The 21,317-nt window shown below is 39.7% G+C and overlaps 1 protein-coding gene across 2 annotated transcripts in view; it reads right to left on the bottom strand.

Annotated features, from left to right (window-relative positions):
* The window catches only part of myo10 (myosin X), a 136,217-nt gene that overhangs the window by 14,866 nt on the left and 100,034 nt on the right, over positions 1 to 21,317 (bottom strand). For both annotated transcript variants that reach the window (XM_034888491.1, XM_034888492.1), the window contains exons 20-27: positions 13,982 to 14,106; positions 13,091 to 13,205; positions 8,132 to 8,238; positions 7,792 to 8,013; positions 7,021 to 7,060; positions 4,962 to 5,921; positions 4,734 to 4,854; positions 3,949 to 4,192 (exon numbers count right to left, since the gene is read on the bottom strand). In XM_034888491.1, the coding sequence (XP_034744382.1) occupies positions 3,949 to 4,192; positions 4,734 to 4,854; positions 4,962 to 5,921; positions 7,021 to 7,060; positions 7,792 to 8,013; positions 8,132 to 8,238; positions 13,091 to 13,205; positions 13,982 to 14,106 (1,934 nt within the window). The remainder of the gene's footprint in view (positions 1 to 3,948; positions 4,193 to 4,733; positions 4,855 to 4,961; positions 5,922 to 7,020; positions 7,061 to 7,791; positions 8,014 to 8,131; positions 8,239 to 13,090; positions 13,206 to 13,981; positions 14,107 to 21,317) is intronic.

Genomic DNA, 21,317 nt, shown 5'->3' with positions numbered 1-21,317 from the left:
TGTCAAAAAATGTCATAGTATAGCATGTATAAAAAAGTCATAGTATAGCATGTCGAAAAAAGTCATAGTATAGCATGTATTAAAAAGTCATAGTATAGCATGTCAAAAAATGTCATAGTATAGCATGTATAAAAAAGTCATAGTATAGCATGTCGAAAAAAGTCATAGTATAGCAAGTCAAAAAAAGTCATAGTATAGCAGGTCGAAAAAAGTCATAGTATAGCATTTATTAAAAAGTCATAGTATAGCATGTCGAAAAAAGTCATAGTATAGTATGTCGAAAAAAGTCATAGTATAGCATGTAAAAAATAAAGTCATAGTATAGTATGTCGAAAAAAGTCATAGTATAGCATGTAAAAAATAAAGTCATAGTATAGTACGTCAAAAAAAGTCATAGAATGGAATTTCAAAAAAGTCATAGTATAGCATGTAAAAAAAAAGTCAATGTATAGCATGTATAAAAAAGTCATAGCATAGCATGTCGAAAAAAGTCATAGTATAGTATGTCAAAGAAAGTCATAGTATAGCAAGCCAAAAAAAGTCATAGTATAGCATGTATTAAAAAGTCATAGTATAGCATGTCCAAAAAAGTCATAGTATAGCATGTCCAAAAAAGTCATAGTATAGCAGGTCAAAAAAAGTCATAGTATAGCATTTATTAAAAAGTCATAGTATAGCATGTCGAAAAAAGTCATAGTATAGTATGTCGAAAAAAGTCATAGTATAGCATGTAAAAAATAAAGTCATAGTATAGCATGTCGAAAAAATTTATAGTATAGTATGTCGAAAAAAGGCATAGTATAGCATGTTGAAAAAAAGTCATAGTATAGTACGTCAAAAAAAGTCAATGTATAGCATGTATAAAAAAGTCATAGCATAGCATGTCGAAAAAAGTCATAGTATAGTATGTCAAAGAAAGTCATAGTATAGCAAGCCAAAAAAAGTCACAGCATAGTAAGTCGAAAAAAGTCTTAGTATAGCATGTCAAAAAAAAGTCTTAGTATAGCATGTCAAAAAAAAGTCAATGTATAGCATGTCGAAAAAAGTCATAGTATAGCATTTATTAAAAAGTCATAGTATAGCATGTTGAAAAAAGTCATAGTACAGTATGTCGAAAAAAGTCTTAGTATAGCATGTCAAAAAAAAGTCTTAGTATAGCATGTCAAAAAAAAGTCAATGTATAGCAGGTCAAAAAAAGTCATAGTATAGCATGTATTAAAAAGTCATAGTATAGCATGTCGAAAAAAGTCATAGTACAGTATGTCGAAAAAAGTCATAGTATAGCATGTAAAAAAAAATGTATAGTTTAGTATGTCAAACTAAGTCATATTATAGTATATCAAAAAAGTCATAGTATAGTATGTCGAAAAAAGACATAGTATAGCATTTATTAAAAAGTCATAGTATAGCATGTTGAAAAAAGTCATAGTATAGCAGGTCAAAAAAAGACATAGTATAGCATGTATAAAAAAGTCATAGTATAGCATGTCGAAAAAAGTCATAGTATAGTATGTCGAAAAAAGTCATAGTACAGTATATCGAAAATTACTTTTTTAGATTTATGTCATTGTTTAGTGACTGTATGGTATGTTGAAAACAGACATAACAAGGTGCTGTGTAGCTCAGTCAATAGAGCACGTGTCCGTATGTATATGACGAAATGTATTCCTTGATGAAGAGGTCCAGGGTTCAAAACCAGCCCATGGCAGCTTTCTTCCCCCTATCTAAACCGTACTAAGGATCATAATATGTTAAAAAGGGAGAATATGGTGCTGGTCAACACACTATACTATGACTTTTTCGACAAACTATACTATGACATATTTCGAAATATTATACAATTACTTTTTTCAACATACTATACTATGACTTTTTTCAAACATACTATTCTATGACTTTTTTTTCCTTACTATACTATGACGGTTTTCAACATACTATGACTTTTTCAACATGTTATACTATGACTTTTTTTGACATACTATACTATGACTTTTTTCGACATGCTATACTATGACTTTTTTTCGACATACTATACTATGACTTTTTTACTCACAATACTATGACTGTTTTCAACATACTATGATTTTTTTCAACATACTATACTCTGACTTTTTACATACTATACTGTGACTTTTTTCAACATACTATACTAGGACTTTTTTCAACATTTGACATACAATGACTGTTTTAGACATACTATACTATGACATTTTTTGAAATATTATAATATGACTTTTTTCAACGTGCTATACTATGACTTTCTTCAACATATTATACTATGACTTTTTTGACATACTATATTTTTTATATTTATATTTTATATTTTCGACATATACTATGTATTTTTAAAACATGCTATACTATGACTTATTTTGACATGCTATACTATGGCTTTTTTTGACATACTATACTATGACTTTTTTTGACATATTCTACGTATTGTTTCGACATGATATACTAAAACTTTTTTCGACATGCTACACTGACTTTTTCAACATATACTATGGCTTTTTTCCACATACTGTACTATGACTTTTTTTCAACATTTTATACTATGACTTTTTTTGACATGCTATACTATGACTTTTTTCGACATGCTATACTATGACTTTTTTTGACATGCTATACTATGACTGTTTTCGACATGCTATCCAATGACTTTTTTCGACATGCTATACTATGACTTTTTTCGACATGCTATACTATGTTTTTTTTTACATATATATACATATATATACCCCGCACCTTTCGTTTCAAAGAGGGGGAAGAGTCCTGTGCCTCTTCATCAAGGAATAAACATCTACATGTATTCATTTGGGCATACGCTCCATCAACTGAGCTACACAGCACCTTGTTATGGCTGTTTTCGACATACTATACTATGACTTTTTATGATATTTTTGACATACTATGACGTTTTCTGTTTTACAACTTACTATGCTGTGACTTTTTAGGAATTTTTAGGCATATAGATTTACGAATTTTTATTTTTTTCGACATACTATTCCATGATTTCATTAATGGTATTTTTGACATACTATACTATGATTTTTTTTTTGGGGTACTTTTCCCAACATACTAGGATTTTTTTTTTACTTTTTTCGACATGCTATACAATGATTTTTTTTTTAACATACTATACCATGAATTTTTTCAATTTACTACGATATGACTTTTTAGTTACTTCTTTCGACATACTGTACATTACTATGACCTTTTTTGGCACACTATTGTTTAACATTTTGTGACTTACTTTTTTCAACATACCATACAATTACTTTTTTTACTTTCCTCGACTTACTATAGAATACTATGACTTTTTTTGTCATAATAAACAATTATGTTTTTTTTATTACTTTTTACGAAATGCTAAACTATTACTTTTTTAAAACTTTTAATGACATGCTATACTATGACTTTTATGACTTTTTTGACATACTACTATGACTTTGTATTACTTTCTTCAGCTTACTACACCATGACTTTTTTTGACATGCTATACCATGACTTTTTAAAAGTTTTCTTGACATACAATACTTTGTATGAGTTTTTTTTTCTCACTTTTTGACGTACTATACTATGACTGTTTTGACTTTTTTCGACATGCTATACTATAACTTTTTTTTTTGACATACTAAACTATAACTTTTTATTTTTTTTGACATGCTACACTATGACTTTTTTCTCATACTATATTTTGACTATCCTGTTAAGGAATAGTTCACCAAGTTGAGGTACTGAATCGAGTGGTAATTAATAATCTGAGGTTAACGGATCAAACCCCACTACAATAACTTTTAATGATTTTTTACAACATACTAAGCTATGACTTTTTATTAAATATCAAAATATCTTTAAAAAGTGATTCATGGAATATGTTTTTAAATCCCCACCAGAACATTTAAACATCATAGTGAAGATTTCTGAGGTAGCCTGATTAATCCTTACTTTGCATTATGCATATCCAGCACCCCTTTCATCTTGTCCTCGCCGTCATTCTCAAAGTACATGAGCTTGCTCTGCCGCAGCACGAACCAGCGGCGCTTCCAGTTACGGCGAGACAGCGTGGATGAGCCCCCTCCTTTCTTGTGCAGCCAGCCCTGCTTCAGAGCCTCCTGCTTGGCCCGAAACCACAGGAAGGTCTCGTCTTTCAGAACGCACCAGCGCCGCTTCCACGTGTTAATCAGACCACCTGGAGAGGAAAATATGACAATGGGTTCACGCTCTTCTGCTGCATTTTATGTAAGGATGGACTATAAAGGAAGACAAATATAACCATTACTACCAGCGCCCCCTTAGGTCAAACAGCGTCATTTTACATTACAGTTTTCTGTCAAAATCTGATCAGTACTGTCTGAAATACTGTGTGATACATGGAAAAATAAATACAATAAAAAGATACGGTACATATCCCCACACAATCCTGTGTGTTGAGTGAATTTAGGCTCAAAATATGAACATGGTTGCATTGTTTATTGCATGAGTTCTAAGAAAGTCACATGAGTAAAAAGGATGTTTCTCATTTTCAAATATCCCTGTGAAAATTCTCTAACTGAAAAAAATAAAATAAGGATGGAAAAGGAAGGATTATAAGTCTTATTCCTCAACCCCTTAAAAATCCAGTCAGGGTAACACTATGATGCTTTATTTTTTGAGAGTGGAATCCTCTCTTTAAATGTCAGGTCATTTAAGTCGTTTTCTGAAAGAAGTGTTAGTATCGTAATAACTCTAACCTTTGATGAAGAGGAAGCTGTGGAAGTATGGGAGCGTGACGCAGCTGTAGACAGAGTCACGCCGATACGACAGCTCGTCGTCGGTGTCAAACCTGTCAAAGTCGTCCTCGCTGTCCTCGAACTGAAATAAAAAAGAAAGTAATGAGACATTCAAACACAACGTACAAACCTTTCTAATTGTCACCTGACTTCTACAAAAACCTTTGAGGTTACGGAGACCCAACTCACCGATGACTGAGCCCCATCCGAGCTGAACCGGTAAGCCCCTGAGCTGTTGTAGGTTCCTACGGAGCCGCGGTAGTCAGGAGACCACTGGCCGCTGCGAGGGTTGGAGAAGGCCACGCTGCCGCTGGAAAGGATGGCGCCCTCATCGTAGTCATCCTGGTCGTAGTCCGAATCCTCGTCCGGCGGTATGAGCTCCACCAGGTCATCGGACTGCGCCTCAGAAGAAGTCTGGGCGTGGCAATAGGCCGAGTCCCCGCTGGATGAGGCGCTGTGGCAGACTGGGGGCACCGGTGGTAAAGGCAGCGGCTGGTGAAGCAGGGTGGTTGGCGGCAGTGGTGGCGTCACACCGTCATTGGCGTAGGGGTCTTCTTCAGACGAGTCGTCACTCGTTCGGATCCCGCTTGTTCGCTGGCCGTCTGAGTGGCCATGCTCACTTGGGTTAGGCGAGTATTTAAAGGCCTCATCATCAGCCCCAAAGCCTTCGTCGACTTCTTCCTCGTCGTTGCCTCTCCTCCGTCGACTCCGTTTCTCCTTCTCCTCCACTTCGCCGACTCCCAAAGAGCTCTCGATGTTCCTGACGCACTCGTCGATCTCGTCAAAGTTAAGCGAGTCGAGGAACTGCTGCGCCGCCTTGCAGGCCTCGTCCTCCAGACGCCTGAGCTCCTGGTCACGGAGAAGCTGCAGGCGGTTGAGGGACGCTTCGGTCAGGGAGAGCTCCTGACGCTCCTTCTGCCTCTGCAGAGACTGGATCTCCCGCTCCAGTCGCAGGATCTCCTCCACCTGCGACGCCTCCTGAGGACGATCTGCCTCCACCTCTTCAGATGCCCCTTGGAGGGCCTCCGGTGACTCAAGCTCCTCCATAGTGTCCGGTGATGTTGCAGCTTCTACTGCAGGCTGAGGCAGAGCCAGAGAGGCCAACTGCTCAGCCAGATGAAGCTCCTCCAGTCTTCTAGCCTCCTCCGCCTGAGGATGGAAAAAAAGATGCTATTTAAAAAATGCCTTACAGAAATAGTTTCTAGAGCGAGGTGTTCGCAAATTGCTGCCATCTGCATTAAAACTTTTTTTATTTTGCTCATAGTCCCAAAAGCTATATTGTATATAATCAGTTTTAGGCAGAATACTTGAAATAGTGTTGAGTAAAAGTTGACATATTCCAGTCTGTGATTAACCATCAACATCCATTCCTTTAATTTTAGTCTCAATAATTCCTAATTTCTGCTTTTCTAACTCAAACATTAGGTATAATTTCCTATAAATGAGGTTTATTGACCATACATTAAAAAAGAAATTTGAAAAATATTGGGACGGGAAGACAACACAAGGGTCAAAAGCGTTATCAAAATCTGTAAGTGTAAATGTGCTGTATTTATATAGCGCTTTAAAGCGCTTTTATATCTACAGGAACCATTCACACACTGTGGCCGGGGCTGCCATACAAGGTGCCACCTGCTCATCAGATACACACTCACACACATCTACACACCTGCTCATCAGATACACACTCACACACATCTACACACCTGCTCATCAGATAAACATTCACACACAGCTACACACCTGCTCATCAGATACACACTCACACACAGCTACACATCTGATCATCAGACAACATTCACACACATTCACACTCCGATGCGCAGCACCGGGGGCAACTCGGGGTTCAGTGTCTTGCCCAAGGATACTTCAACAATGACTGCAGGGGCGGGGATCGAACCACCAACCTTCCGATTGGCAGGCAGCCGCTCTACCACTGAGCCACAGCCACCCCAGTGCAGAGAGATAATCTATACATATTTCTTACAATTCTTGCATCTTGTTTCAGGATACCCATGATCACTTTTACTGGAAACCAGCTGATTTATACCAGATAAATGTTGAAAAGAAAATACAAAATAATAAGAAAGAAATGTGTCTAAAAGGCTAAAATGGTAGGAAAACATTCAATTAACTATTTGGATATTCCTTTATAGACTGTGCTCATCTGCAAGAAATCTTCAGTTAAATTGTCTAAAAATGAAATACACTTTTTCACACAAATGAATTCCTTGATGATTTATCGTACCTCTCTGGCGAGTCTCTCCGCCTCCAGCCTCCATCTCTCCCTGCACAGACACAGACACACGGACATACATCAGTTCACTGACACAGACAGTAAGAGGTAACACTGACCAAAATAACAGAAGTAATTACATTACATGTCTCATTGTGGCATTAAAATGCCATAAAACCCAGACTGTAAAAATCAGCCAGGAAGTATGCATCATCCATCTTAACAAGAACAACAAAAGTATATGTTATATTAAACCAAATTATACTTTTTGAAATAGTATCTCAGTATAAATGTATGCTGGTATTACTCCATCTTTGCTCCAACCTTTTACTGCTATTGAGACAGTGTGGGTGGACCAGAATGTCCTCTGTATTATTTGGTATTTTATTATTTGGGATTATTAGAAACACAGTCCAGTGGTTATGTTTGTATAATTACTACTCTCGCTGAGTTGGTGACCTTTGTAATTGATATTTTTTAAATCATCACTCAAAAATTTGATGAGATTTGCATTAGTATTTTTTTGCCAGAACTAATTCCTGGTATTGGAGAGTTGGCTTTAAAACAGCATTCAGACTCAGAATAGTTGAGATCAGAGGAACCTACAGATGAGTTTCGTCAGGACTGAAAGTGATCAATTGTTTTTGCAAAGAGCGTTGTAAGGAATCCAATCCATTTTTCGTGGTGATTTGGGCAAAAATAAACCCATATTTCAGATATAGACATTTTTTAAAGGGGTCAAATTTGACCTGAGGACAACGGGAGGGTTAACTAGACACCCACCTCTCCATCTCCTCTTCCATCCTCCTGCAGCGCTCCTCCTCCTCCCTCCTCTTCTTCTCCTCCAGCAGCTGGCTGAAAGCCTGGCGGGCCAGCTGGCCTCGCACACGTTTCTGGAAGGTGAGCGCTGCCCAGCGGAGGAGCAGGAACTTCCTCCTCCAGTAGAAAGCCCGATAGTTCTTCTGAATGACCACAATGCAATGCAACAGCTTCCTGTACTGCTTCCTGTGTGTAGGACAGAATCACAACATCACTTAGCATATAGGACTTTAGGTTAGAATGAACATTAAATCGGTTTCTAGGAAGGTTTTTGATGGTATTGTTGAGCTGAACAGCCATATACCTGGCCATGTAGCCCATGACGTGGGCCTGGATGACCATGGCTGCTCTCAGCACCTCCATCTCCCTCTGCTTCTCCAGGCGATGCTCCAGAGACTCCCGAAGGAAAACCTGAGAACGGGAGGAGAGGAGGACGGACATAGTGAGAAAAAAGGAGGGATATGGATAGAGGCAGATGTTGGTATTCTATCTCTGTTTATAGAACTTCCCGTCTTGCAGATATAGACTTTTCTCTGATGTAGAAAGTGAGATGAAGGAGGGTAGAAGAAGAATACATCATTATTGTTATTCCATCTCTGTTTATCAGATAAGCATTCCAGTGTTGCATACACTATTCCCCGTTGTAACAAAGTTAAATAAAGGTTCAAAATGTGCAAGTACAAAAGAATAAAAGTCTCTGTATTACTTTGACAATTCTTTGTTGAATTGTTTAAATAGAAGCGGGAAGGATGCCATGTCTGATTAACACAGGGTATGACTTCAGGAGTGTCCAACTAAGTTTTAAATTTTGACATGTCAATGAAAATATTTCCTTTCCTCAGCATCAACTTATGATTATTACCATCAACAATTAATCAGTTGATTTTCAGATGTTGAGTTTAAGAATGTCACAAAATAGCTAACCACGTAAAGAACAAGAATCCTCACTTTGTGAACTAGCGTTAAGAAATTCAACAAGTAACGGATTGGCTACTTGAGAATTATTCTCAAATATCAACTTTTGAGAGGCTAAGAATGATCTTTTTTAGATTGTTTACTACATGTTTTTTTCCACTTGAGTTGTAAAAGGAATTTCATCAGAACAAAATGCTAAAGATTCAGATATAAAACAAGTCCCAAAAATTAAGTGATAAGGTTTCTGTACAATGTGAGTCACATGCATGTAATTAAAGGTGCAGTAGGTAAGCCATGCTATTTAAGTAGCAGGTAATTTAAAAAAAAAGAATCATGCTCTTCTGGCAATCACCTAAATTTCTGCAAAAATCCACCGCTCCATGTTTAGATGCACCAATCAGGGCCAAGGGGAGTGTCTAACTGCGCGTCAATCACTGCTCAGGCACACACATTCATTCTCCCTCGTGGGGGGAGGGGCTTAGGAGACCGTTTGGGCTTTAGCAGGAGGGGGGAACTGAGAAGTTGTTGAGGTTCAAATTCTTTGGCTGCAATTTTTGCATCTTCACAATCCTACCTACAGCACCTTTAAGCATCATATTGTTTTAAGCCATTATTTTTAACCAATCTTTCAGGTTTTTTTCACAGCACTTGAAAAATATGAATCATTTTGCAGCGGCCCTGTGCATTCGGGTTTTTGGTACAAATTAAATTAATATTTGTTGGTAAATCTTCAATTTTGTCTTGAAAATGTAGCAGGGCTTTAAACCTAGTCTTCATTACACATGCAACTCAACAGGCACAATGGAAAATGGAGACTGCTCTACGGTATTAAAACAGTACAGAGCAGAATATTAACAAATATTGTCCATTCATGGCACAACACTCCCGGCCTCTGCTTAACACACTTAATCCCTTACGTACGCTCTATCACATGCACATTATGAATTTACAAGTGAACAGAATTAAAAAGGGACAGTCCCTCCTTTTTCTATAACGTCCCCATTTAACAGACACTCCCTTCCAAAAGAACCATCGATGTGAACAAAGCAGGCGACATGAATCAAATCCAGATCCTCCTCTCCTTTTGTTCACACTGCTAAAGACCGCAGATTACCGCAGCTAGTGATTTTGTCTAAATCTCTCTGTGAAAAGACAGTTTTTACAGGCGCTTAGTGCAGCTGCCTGCTATAGGAACCAAGCTGTCGTCCATTGATAGAGAAACTGGGCCCACTGAGGGACGCCGGGGGTTAATCCGATTAGGGAGGGAGGAAAATGAGATATGGGACGTGGTCTCAGGCGACAGAGACAGTGGGGAAATGTCACATTGCTACAAGGGCTACAGGAGTAGAGATTGCCTTTCTCCTGTTGAATAATGCATAATGTGTGTGTGTGTGTGTGTGTGTGTTTGTGTTGCTGGCAGAGTTTTGAATCCTCAGCGGTGAGGCACTAATGAGATTTTCAGGAGGAAATGTAAACTCGTCGGGGTGATTTGGACATCACTGATGAGAAGGTTAATTAACAAGGAAACATGCAGTGCATGCCCCAACGCACGCGCGCGCACACACACACTCACTCACACACACACACACACACACACACACACACACACAAAGGCAAAAGCACACAAAATCACCCCTGAATTCAGATGTTGGGTCAGACACTTTGCAACAGCAGTTAAAGCCTCACAGCAGATTAAAACTCTAAAACTAACTGATGCAGCTGGATAAGGCCTCTATACAGATGTAAAAAAGGGAAAGTACTTTTACAGTTGTGGAAGAGGCATTTGGAGCAAAAGAAACAGGACCACTGTGTAAATGTACACAGCTAAGTACAGAACCTTAGTCAATGTAGGCTGGATCAGATGCTACTCAGGTGTGCTTACATTCTAACAAAACCACACACATATAATAAAAGGTTAGCATTGTGAGGACCACTATGTCCCCGTAATGTATGTTGAGACATACGTATGTCCCCACAACATCAACAAATATACACACAGTGAGACAAACACAAACACACACCCTCACTTTATTTAACAACTTGAATCAGACATGCTCAGAAAGCGCGGCCTCGTGAGCGAGTGCACACATTTGCATCCAAATGAGTAGATCAACTAATCCTTTTTAATCATCGCTATGCTAATTAGCGCAACAAAGCCTAAGCCTCGGCGCACTTTCGATTCTTGCTGTTGAGGCTTTTGGAAAGCATCGCTCGCCGGGACAGGTCAGGCCCTTGGAGAGCAACAGCACCCCGGGAGAAGCCGGCAGAGCCACATCACTTCCAGGAAATTAAGTTTGAGGTTGTTAATAAATAAAAAAAACACACAACAACACTCAGACAATAGTAAGGACATGTGCCGATTGAAAGGGGCTGGAGGCCGGCTCGATGTAAATCTCACTGCGAGAGGCAAAGGGACAGAGGGGACAGAGGGACAAAGTGGACGAATCCCTCTGAGGGAGATAGAATTGATTTAACGGTGTTCAGGCAGTCACAGCAGAAGGAACCGCTTTACAAAAGGCTTTCAGGTGGTGTGACTCACCCTGGTGGATGCTCTAAAGTCGGCTAATTAAAATGCAAAACCAGTGAATGTTCTCTGGAGTCTATTTAACAAGAAAAAGTAAGAATAGGTTTTCCATCTTATGTATTCAGTATCAAATGTTTTGAGTAATATAGATCATTTCTAAGTTTTATCAGATGCTCCTGATGTTGATGAGCCTGCCCAAGCATACAAACAAATGTGTTTGATGATCAACCACGTTAAGCCCTATTCAGAAATGACATGTATGCGTCTATTTCATATATTGAATGTATTACTATGCAACTATTTTTCAATCTGTGAGGGTTAAATGGTTCCCTTATTGAGATATATGGGTGTAGTAATGTTTGGTTTGGAGGCAGTGTGCAGGCGCTGCTCCTTTTCAATGTTTTTTCATGGGTTCGAGCGTGATGAGACATTCTTTTAAATACAAATATAAATCCATGATAACTGCTGAATGGAGAAATTGAGTTAACATTTTATCATTCAGGTGATAACTGAGTGCACACACACACACACACACACACACACACACACACACACACACATTAATGGCGGCCATTCATCCGTCCACCCACACAAACATGCATCCTCCGCTGCTGTCACCTCTTGCTGCATCACACAGTCATGCTGTGATTACGGGGCATCTGTGTCCCCGTCTGTCATTTCTCTACAGCCATTACACACACACACACACACACACACACACACACACACACAGGATCCAATAACTTTTGGATTGCACGCTTCAGGTCCTCTGGACTTCAATTATTCGTGATCACACGCACACAGCGAGGCCCATCCAGGAATGGTTTCATCCAGCTGGATTTGAAAGACGCATGAAGCCATATTAAGCCTCAGGGGGGCAGCCAACACATATTGCTGAAGTACTGTACATCTGCATCATATTCACGTTCGAAGTAAGAACCCTCTGGGTGAAGGAGAGACACGTATCAGCCGGTGTGAGACAGAGACAGAATGAACAGCAGGGCATTCAGGAGCTCAGAGCTGGACAGGAAGAAGTCAATTACACTGAAGAGACCTGAGCGGAAGGGATGTGTTTCACTGCTGATGGACAGGAAATGCTTATCTCTGGGGAAAGATAGCTTCCACGGAACATCATTTTCTGTCGTTGACACATTTTTGAATTAGCCAAAGGAGCCTAACATGGTTTTTAAACATAAATTGTGTAATTATGTACACAATGTTTGTGTCTGTGGAGTTTCCCCAAAGGACTTCTGCTTGGTTTCTGCGTTCAAGTCTAACTACACTGTTACAAAGTAACACAGTGTTGTTACACACAGTTACACAGTCATTTTGACACAAAGACCAGTCCCTGTGGCAATTAGAGTCCATTATACTGTAGAGAACTGACACCAAGGGATGTTCTTCACTGCAAATAAATTAAGATAGGAACTGGATATCAGTGAAAAATAGCGTTGTATGCGCAACACATTATTTCACTGGATGTTAATGTCAAAAACACTTTACTAGTTCTGTTTAGTCTTTGTGTTTGAGTCAAATTAAAACGTTACAGTCAAGCTCCGTGTGAGAGTCAGCTCGAGTCCACTCAACCTTTTGACACAAAGACCAGAGAGCTGTGGCAATACAAGACCCAACCAGACCCGGTTCGACTGGATATAAGTTGGTCCCAGCCTGACAAAGAATCCCCCTAAAGTGAGGTCTTCTTATTTCTCAAAGGAGAAATCTACGTGCTCAAATGCAATAAAAAGCATCAAAACCAGCCCACGAAGACGACAAAACACCTTCATGCGAGTAAGACTATGGAAAGCAAGAGCATCAGTCCCTCACCTTGGTCTTTCCCAGCTGCCACTCTGAACTGCTGCTGTCGTAGAGGTGCAGCAGCTGGAGGCAGCTCCCCTTGGGGTCCTCCGCCTTCATCACGCCCCGCATCAACACCTTATACCTGGAGAGGGGGTGAGGCCAAGCGAAAGTTTCAAGTCCAGTCGTCCCGGTGTAGCTCACGCGAAATTACATCACATTGTAGCCTATGCAATGGTCACCGGGGACCCAAAACCAAACGCCACGCTGATACAAAAAGTCCAATAAACTGAACATTTCCTGATGACCCGAAGGACAAAACAAGGGTTAAAAAAAAGGAAGATATGTTTGGAGTTTTGCCGATCTGATAGGGAAATAGTTTAATCTCTCAAACAGCGTTGCCCTGGTAGCGTTATCCTATTACGTACAGTGTGAATTTGAAAGACCGTTTATCCCGGCCCTCGGATTGAGCCTTGCCAATGGTGAGTTCCCAGACCCAACATCTTGATGTGGTTCTGGCTTGTCAGGCTAGAGGGATGTAGGGTACAGGGGTTTCCAGTTAAGCTGGCTGATTGGACCTCTTCCCAGGACTATGCGGGTGTGTTTGGGCTGACTATTTGGTTGACTGTTGGCTCTGGTGTACTTGAGAGAGCAAATGACTTGAGAGTTATCATTCTCATTGGTAGAAATGATTTGTGACCTAATGAATTCTCATCCAAATTCTCACCCCAAATCCCTTATGCGGGTGTTCAGAGGCTTTAAGAAGACTTTATAAATACCAATACTAATCTACGATGTGAGACTGTTTGCAGAACATTGGATTTAAACAAACATTTGCAGGTTATTTCCGTATCTGAAGTGTCTCTTGAGCGTGATGTATGACTTGTTCGATGGGGTGAAAGTCTCGGTGTCGGGACCAACCTGGAGCAGAAGTCTTGGAAAGGTCTCCGGATGGGGAAGCCGGTGCGTCGAATCTTGACCGTCTCCAACATGCCAGAATATCTGAGCTGGTTCAGAACCAACGTCTGGTCGAACTGGTCAGGCATCTGGAAACAGACAGGGTTGAAATTTAGTCAAACATGAGGAGGCTGAAGACACTCACTTTCACATCTGAAATAAATACCTCTAAAAATGTTCAAAGAGATTCATGGTTAAAGGAAGCATTGAAATGTCAGATAATTAGTCATCAGGAACATGATCAGTGACTCTTTATTAACTCTAATGTAATTGTACACTTAGGTTGTCTATTACATATTTAGTAAAAGGACTATATATCTAAAATCTTATTTTTATTATATTTCTGCTGGTTTCAGATGACAAGATGGCATGGTCAAATAACAATAAACAATAAAATAATAAAATATTGACACTAAAACACAAAAATAAACATGCTATTAAAATACAGTGGCTTGCATAAGTTTACACCCCCATGCACCCCATATGCTGATTAAAAAGAGGAATAAAAATTGATCTTGAAGCCTCAATTCAAAAAAAAATTGGGAAATTTAACCTTTTAAAGGACACCAATTTCCTTTGTGAATGAATAACGCATTTTAAATAAATATTCTTCCTAAAATACAGGCGGCATAAGTATACACCCCCTATGTTATATTCCCGTAGATGCGTTATTTTAGGTGTTATTTCAGTTAGCTTAAAAGCTGGTTTGATTGGGTGCATTGCAAGATGATCTTATGGAAAGTTCCTCATGATCCGATCTCTAGGTATGGTGAAGGGTATGTGATGATGTGTGTGTGTGTGTGTGTGTGTGTGTGTGTGTGGGGGGGGGGGGGTCGGAGGCCAAGGGAACTTTATCAGGATGCATAGTATCCTGATCCATGAAATAACTGGCCTTTAAAAAATAAAAATGTGCCTCTATGGGAATTTAACACAGAGGTGTATATTTATGCCGCCTTTATTTGAAGGAATAACAAGTATTTATTTACAATACATTATTGATTCCCAAGGAAAATTGGTGTCCTCAAAAGGTTGGATTTTCCTAAATTTGTTGAATTAATGCGTTAAGATCAATTTCCAAAAGATGTATTTTATTCCTCTTTTTCATCAACTTTAGCCTGGGTGTGTAAACTTTCTCCCGCCGCTGTGTGTACCCTAAACAAAACAAGCATCTAACATCTGCAACAGCATCATCGGCCGGGTTTTATTCAGTAATAACGAGGCACTTTAACACCGCAGGACACTTTCATCATTGTTGTTTTGTAATTCAGTCCAATCAATGCAGTCAGCTGCTTGCACCACCCTTTTATAACATAATCGATTGATCTAGGTCGCCGTACACCATGTGATCCTCTCATCCTGCAGCGTTCAACGTGGCTGTAATTTCTTCACAGCTGTGGTGATTGATTTTAGATTGTGACTCCATTCCTGTTTGAGAGCAGGTTTAGAGCACTGAAAGTGTTATTTTATAGTAGACGATTCTGTCTTGATGGGTGGAAAAGAGAATAAAACAACACTGATGTGGTTTTGTGGTGTCAGGTTCTCTCTTTTTTTGGCAACTAGGGGCACAAGTGGAACAAGTTAAAAACACATTTGTCACTTTATGAAGTTTTTACAACGAAGGTTTTGGTCTATTTTCTAGCAAACTGATCATCCCATTGTAATTGTGTTTGTGTCCATCTCATGAACACAGTATAGTCCAACATTCTCTCTCTTTTACCTCAGCTTTGTTCTCCACCAACTCCTGGTAAAAATATCTGTGTCTTTAGCTGCCCAATGTTCCCCATTCTTCACCAGATTTAACACCCAACATATGAGCCAAAAGGGGCAAAATAGCTGCATAAAAACATTGTGCAAGAGGACATTTTTCCGAGCTCTTTAAATTAATTTGAGTGCTGAATCAGTCAAACTATGTCATATGGTGTTTGCAGCTAAACTACACGCCCCTTCTATCCCATTACATGCATGTACAGCGAATCCCATACATACGGTAACACTGCATTCCACTCATTCACAACTTTGAACTGAGAGAGAGACGTGTGTGCGACAGCAGCATCCATCAACAAATCAAAACCCTCCAAAAAGCACACTTGGCATTGAGATACCATTATTACTTACAGAAGTGCATTCAGTAAAAGCCATTTTCCCGGGGACCCTTTTCACCCCGTCACCTCAGTGGGCGTAGGAGGGCTCAGAATAAGAGGGGGCTTTCATACCGGCTTGTAATGCCCCCTTTATGCAGCGCCCATCTCCGCTGATAGCCCGTTGATGGCCCATTTGAGCTGCTGAGATGAAGGGAGGCCAATTCACCACCAGATCTTGACTAAGTGATTAAATGGCGCCCTTTAACTGCCACCGGCCCCAGAGACGACCACATTTGCATAACTGGCATTTGCATGGACGTTCGCAGCGTACAAAGCCGAGCCGTGTCAGGAAGCTGCCCTCTGCCTCCTGTCTTACTTCACCACTGTTTTCTATCTCTATAGTTTCCTCTTTTCACTCACATTTGGGCTGCATCTGGGATGTCAACAACCACTTTTTCTGGGAAGCATATTCAGCTCCCTGACCGACTTGGTAAACTCAATTTCTCCTTTTTTTCTTCTATTCTGTCTTTATCTTAGTCTCTGGGACACAATCTGGAGAAGTTTCATGCTGTGTCAAAGCGCTGCCAAGAGAGACTGTGTTTTCTCACTTCATCTGCGACATTTTCCGATTTTCAAAAAGGTCCATTTGGTCCTTTTTGTTGTCTTTTTAAAACTGCATGAAGTCAGAATGAATAGCTCAAACTGACATGAATACAGCCTTTCTACCTCAGAAATTAGAGCCGAGGTTTGAATATTTTACAGAAGATGATATTTGTATGGGTAAAATTGTGTTGTGGTCATTTGAAATATCCATCTAATGCCTTTTCTATCTTTAGAGCTTAGTGCTTATTATGTTCAAAGTTTGGCCAAAATCATATGGACGCCAAAGATACTTAAGTATAGTTTGGTCTGTAGTTGTTTTTCCTGGTTTGGGGCTCTTAGATCCAATGAAGACCAATCTTGTCGATGCAGCAAACAATGAAATTTTAACCTGAAATGTTCTTCTTACTTAATGTTTGTCTTTTCCCTGTTTCAACATGACAACGCCCCCATGGCCCAGGCACAAAGCCAGCTTCTTGACTGAGCTCTGACTTCACTCCCATCCAACACCTCTGGGGTGAACTGGACTGCACACTTTGAGCCAGATCTCATCACCCAAAATCAGCGTTGGGCCTCACTAAGGGCCTGAATGGGAGTAAATTCCTGCAACCAGTTTCAACATCTGGTGGAAAGACCAGAGAAGCGGAGGCTGTTATAGTAGCTCATTCATTTCCAAGGTTTTTTTCAATTCCTTGTTTATGGTCAGATTTGGCTGAGATGTTCAGATATGTGGGATTGTTTGGAAATAGGCTTCTTTTAGCATATTTCCTTTAAAAATGTTTTGGGGCAATATCTCAACTGTTATGGAATAAGATATCTGGAGCGCAGCAATCTATTGGCTCAGAACAATGACGTAAATCAGCATCCGGGGGCGGACAGACCATCTCAGGACTCTACAGGGGCGTGACGACAATACCCTGAGGGGTAAACTCAGTGTCTTTCTCAGCCCAACTTCCCTGCTAAAAGACTCAGAGCTCAGGGCATTCATCAGGACAAATGGGGGCGTGGTAGTCCAGTCCCGAGGGGGATGGGAACTGACGGGGGGAGACACAGAAAACAACCAAACTCAGGATGAGCCGTCCATCATTAACCACCAATAAGAAGGTACAGAAAGTCCGAACATGGCACGATGCTTATACTACTTAATGTAATGAGCTTTCATTCAAACATTCACAGACTCTTATCATTTTGAATGTCTTAACCAATTACTCTAGACCTCCACTGAGAGACACAAGTTTGGGAAATCTAGAAGCCCGTTTGTGTAAATGCTTAAAATCGTCTGGCCCAAGCTTCTGACACCCTACTGTCTAAATACTTTTATCTGGATCCTGTGTGAGCAACTTTACATTAACGCTCATATACGGTTGAAACTGCACCCCATCGCCCGGAGAGGCAGCAAGAGATAATTGGATGTATTACCAAGAAAGTATCAAATTAGATTTTTCTCATTTCCTCAGGGAATTCTGGTGCTCTTTAGGAAAACATTTGGTATAATACAGAATTTCATCCTCTCTTTTGGCAAAAAAAGAAACACTGACTGTACTCAAAACCTAAAATATTGCAATTAACTGTGTAACTTGTACTATACAGTCCAAAGTGTTGGACACCAACAAACCGCTTCTTTTTTTCGGACCACCAGTCCAAAAGCTAAATCATTACAGAGGAAAGCAGGAAATCCTCACATTTGAGAACAATTTATGAATATTTCTACATGTCATTGTTCTACCTTCAAAGTTGGAAGTGTTGGAAGACTTCTTTCGCTCTCTTTAGGGATCAGCATTCTTGCTTTAAACAGGAGACCATCTAAGAGCATCTAGACCCTAAAGATCTCTGGGTTTCTTTGTTAGAAAGCTTGTTTTCCTCTGGGCGTCCAGGTCTGAATGTGGGAGCCAGCAGGGATTATCACTCCCAGCTCAGTAGGGGCTCCTTCACTGGGGGTTTGGGGAATCCCGGGAACAATGTCTACCGCTCATGGAAGGACACAAATCCAGTCTAAGTTCCTGACCCTGCTGGATTTAAGTCTGACCCGGTTTGGAGGAGGTTTCTTGTCGGTTTGAATTTCTCAAATACATGAATAAGTCAAAGCGAACCTGCCCAGGAGTTACTAAGCTGAAAACCATTACAAAAAAGACAGACAGACCTTTATCGTGGATCATTGAGCCGACATCAGTTGCATAGAAAATTACCTCCAGCTTCTATGTGTAAGTTCTGATAATGAATAAGAACATCAGAGCAAATGCTCTTAGCGTATTTGTGCAGGTTGTTCATCACTACTGAACAAAATATCCTAACCCTCATGTTGTCCTTGGGTCAAATTGACCCATTTTCCTATATAAATGTTCTTTGTATTTCCCCAAACGCTCTTTGGCAAGTACAAATCTGTACTTCATTCATTTTGGGGCGTCTTATTCAATTTTATAGCATTGTAAAACAAATGGAAGTGTTTTTGAAATAGTATTGAGTAAAAGTTGACATATTCCAGTCTGTGATTATCATCAACATCCATTCCTTTAATTTTAGTCTCAATAATTCCTAATTTCTGCTTTTCTAACTCAAACATTAGGTATAATTCCCTAAAAATGAGGTTCATTGACCATAAATTCCAACAAGATTAGTGTTTAAGTAGTGTTAAACATACAAAAAAGACCCGCCAAATATGGTTGAAAACAGGGACAAACACGTGAGAAAAAGTTAAAAATGTTGGAAAGTGTTGTCTTTCGATTTTGACAGGAAGACAACACAAAGGTTAAATCAACACCAGTCGCAACCAAAATAAAAGAACGATGGAAGTAAATAGAGACATTTTCGATACATCAACATGACAAAGAGCAGCTATGGTCCAGGGATGCAACTGATGTTTTCTTTTTCCATTATCGATTGATCTGACACTTATTCTTTCAATTGATCAATTCATGTTTGAGTCTATCAAATGTCCAAACGCAGTGGAAAACGGCCATCACAATTTCCCAGAGCCAGTGATCAATTTACAATAGGAATGAAAGACAAGATGCCAATTATCACCTTTGGGAAGCTGGGACCAAGCAAACGCACAAAACGTCTCGGCACATTAACATACACCTGGCACGAAAAAATAAAAAGGAAAACAACTGCAATTAAATCCCATTGATGATTGATTTTAGTAATAACAGTGAAATCCTATTAGTAAGACAACTGAGCTCATCTTCCACAACAATCGTCAGAGAATCTACTCTCTCATCATTATCATGTCATTAACGCGACCGTCTCCTCATTATGTTCATGACCTCAATATCGCGTTGGCTTCCGAGCTTGATCATAATAATTATAATGGACTTACAAAGCAAGTAGACCAGCAGGCTCCATCTCAAGTCAAATGTTCTTGAAATTCAATACGGATCGATTCGGTTCTGAAAGTCTTGAAGTCCAATTAACGAGAGAAAACACAGGAATCATCAGAACGAAGGTCTGTTCGTCCATTGGTTGGAATTTTAAAACAACACAGCAAAGAAATAACACTAATGGGTCTTATTATTGCAGTTGAGTTGGTTAAGAAACATATTTTCAGGGTTATTTGGATTGGTAGAAAAATGACATGATGGTCACTAACATGCAACTCAATTTTTCAAATAGAGAGAATCTACCTGATCAGCCCTAACAGTTTCTAGAGCTGCAGAGATTAATCCATTAATCAATTATTGTCAACATTTGAACTATTATGAGAATCGATGGACTGGTGTGAGACATTTTTCTTCTTTTTTTTAAACACAACTTCTCTGATTCCATATTGTAAAATGTCATAACATCTTTTAGTTTCTTCTCTCCTGTGACGGTAAACTGAATATCTTTGACTTGTTGACAAATCAAGACATTTGAGGACGTCATCTTGGGCTTTTGGGAACCACCGATCCACATTTTTCACAATGTTCTGACATTTTAGAGACCAAACAACAAAGGAATGACAATCCAGAAAATAATTTAACAGATTAATCGACAACGAAAATGATCGTTAGTTGCACCACTATGCTGTCTCTACCTTTATAGCAAATACAAGCCCCTTGCACTTAGAAAACTTCAACAGTCCATATATTGATTCAGATCAATCTTAATTACTGCTGCGGGTCTATTATAATCTGTTTGATCCAAAAAATCATTCAAAAAATACCATACTGTATACCTATACTCTATAAAGTATATTTATATAGTATATATCTGTGTGCAAAAACTACAAAACTATAACAACTGAACTTGCTAGAAGGATTCCCAGCTGGCTTTGTGCATCTGTCATGCAGCTGAACACAGACCGCCGCATCTCACCTCCTTCCACAGCACTGAAACCCTCCACTGAACACTTAAACCCCCATGCAACAAGCGTGCACTTGAACGCACCGCTTCCCTTTTGAAATAAAAATGCATCAGGTCTCACCGTGCATCGTCACCCCGAGCTTCGCTTCTGTCGGGGTTTGTCGGATCGGAGACAAACGGGAAAAGAAAAGAGAAAAAACAACTTCCCAAAGCTGCCGTCCACCTCTCTGCGTCTCTGCTGAGCAAACTGACCGGCTCGGACACACACATCCACACACACACACACACACACACACACACACACACACACACACACACACACACACACACACACACAC

Source organism: Etheostoma cragini, chromosome 12, assembly GCF_013103735.1.
Source record: "Etheostoma cragini isolate CJK2018 chromosome 12, CSU_Ecrag_1.0, whole genome shotgun sequence".
Taxonomy (NCBI): Eukaryota; Metazoa; Chordata; class Actinopteri; order Perciformes; family Percidae; genus Etheostoma; species Etheostoma cragini.
The sequence above is the reverse complement of the archived record's forward strand: the minus strand, read 5'-3'. Positions and strand labels throughout refer to the sequence as shown.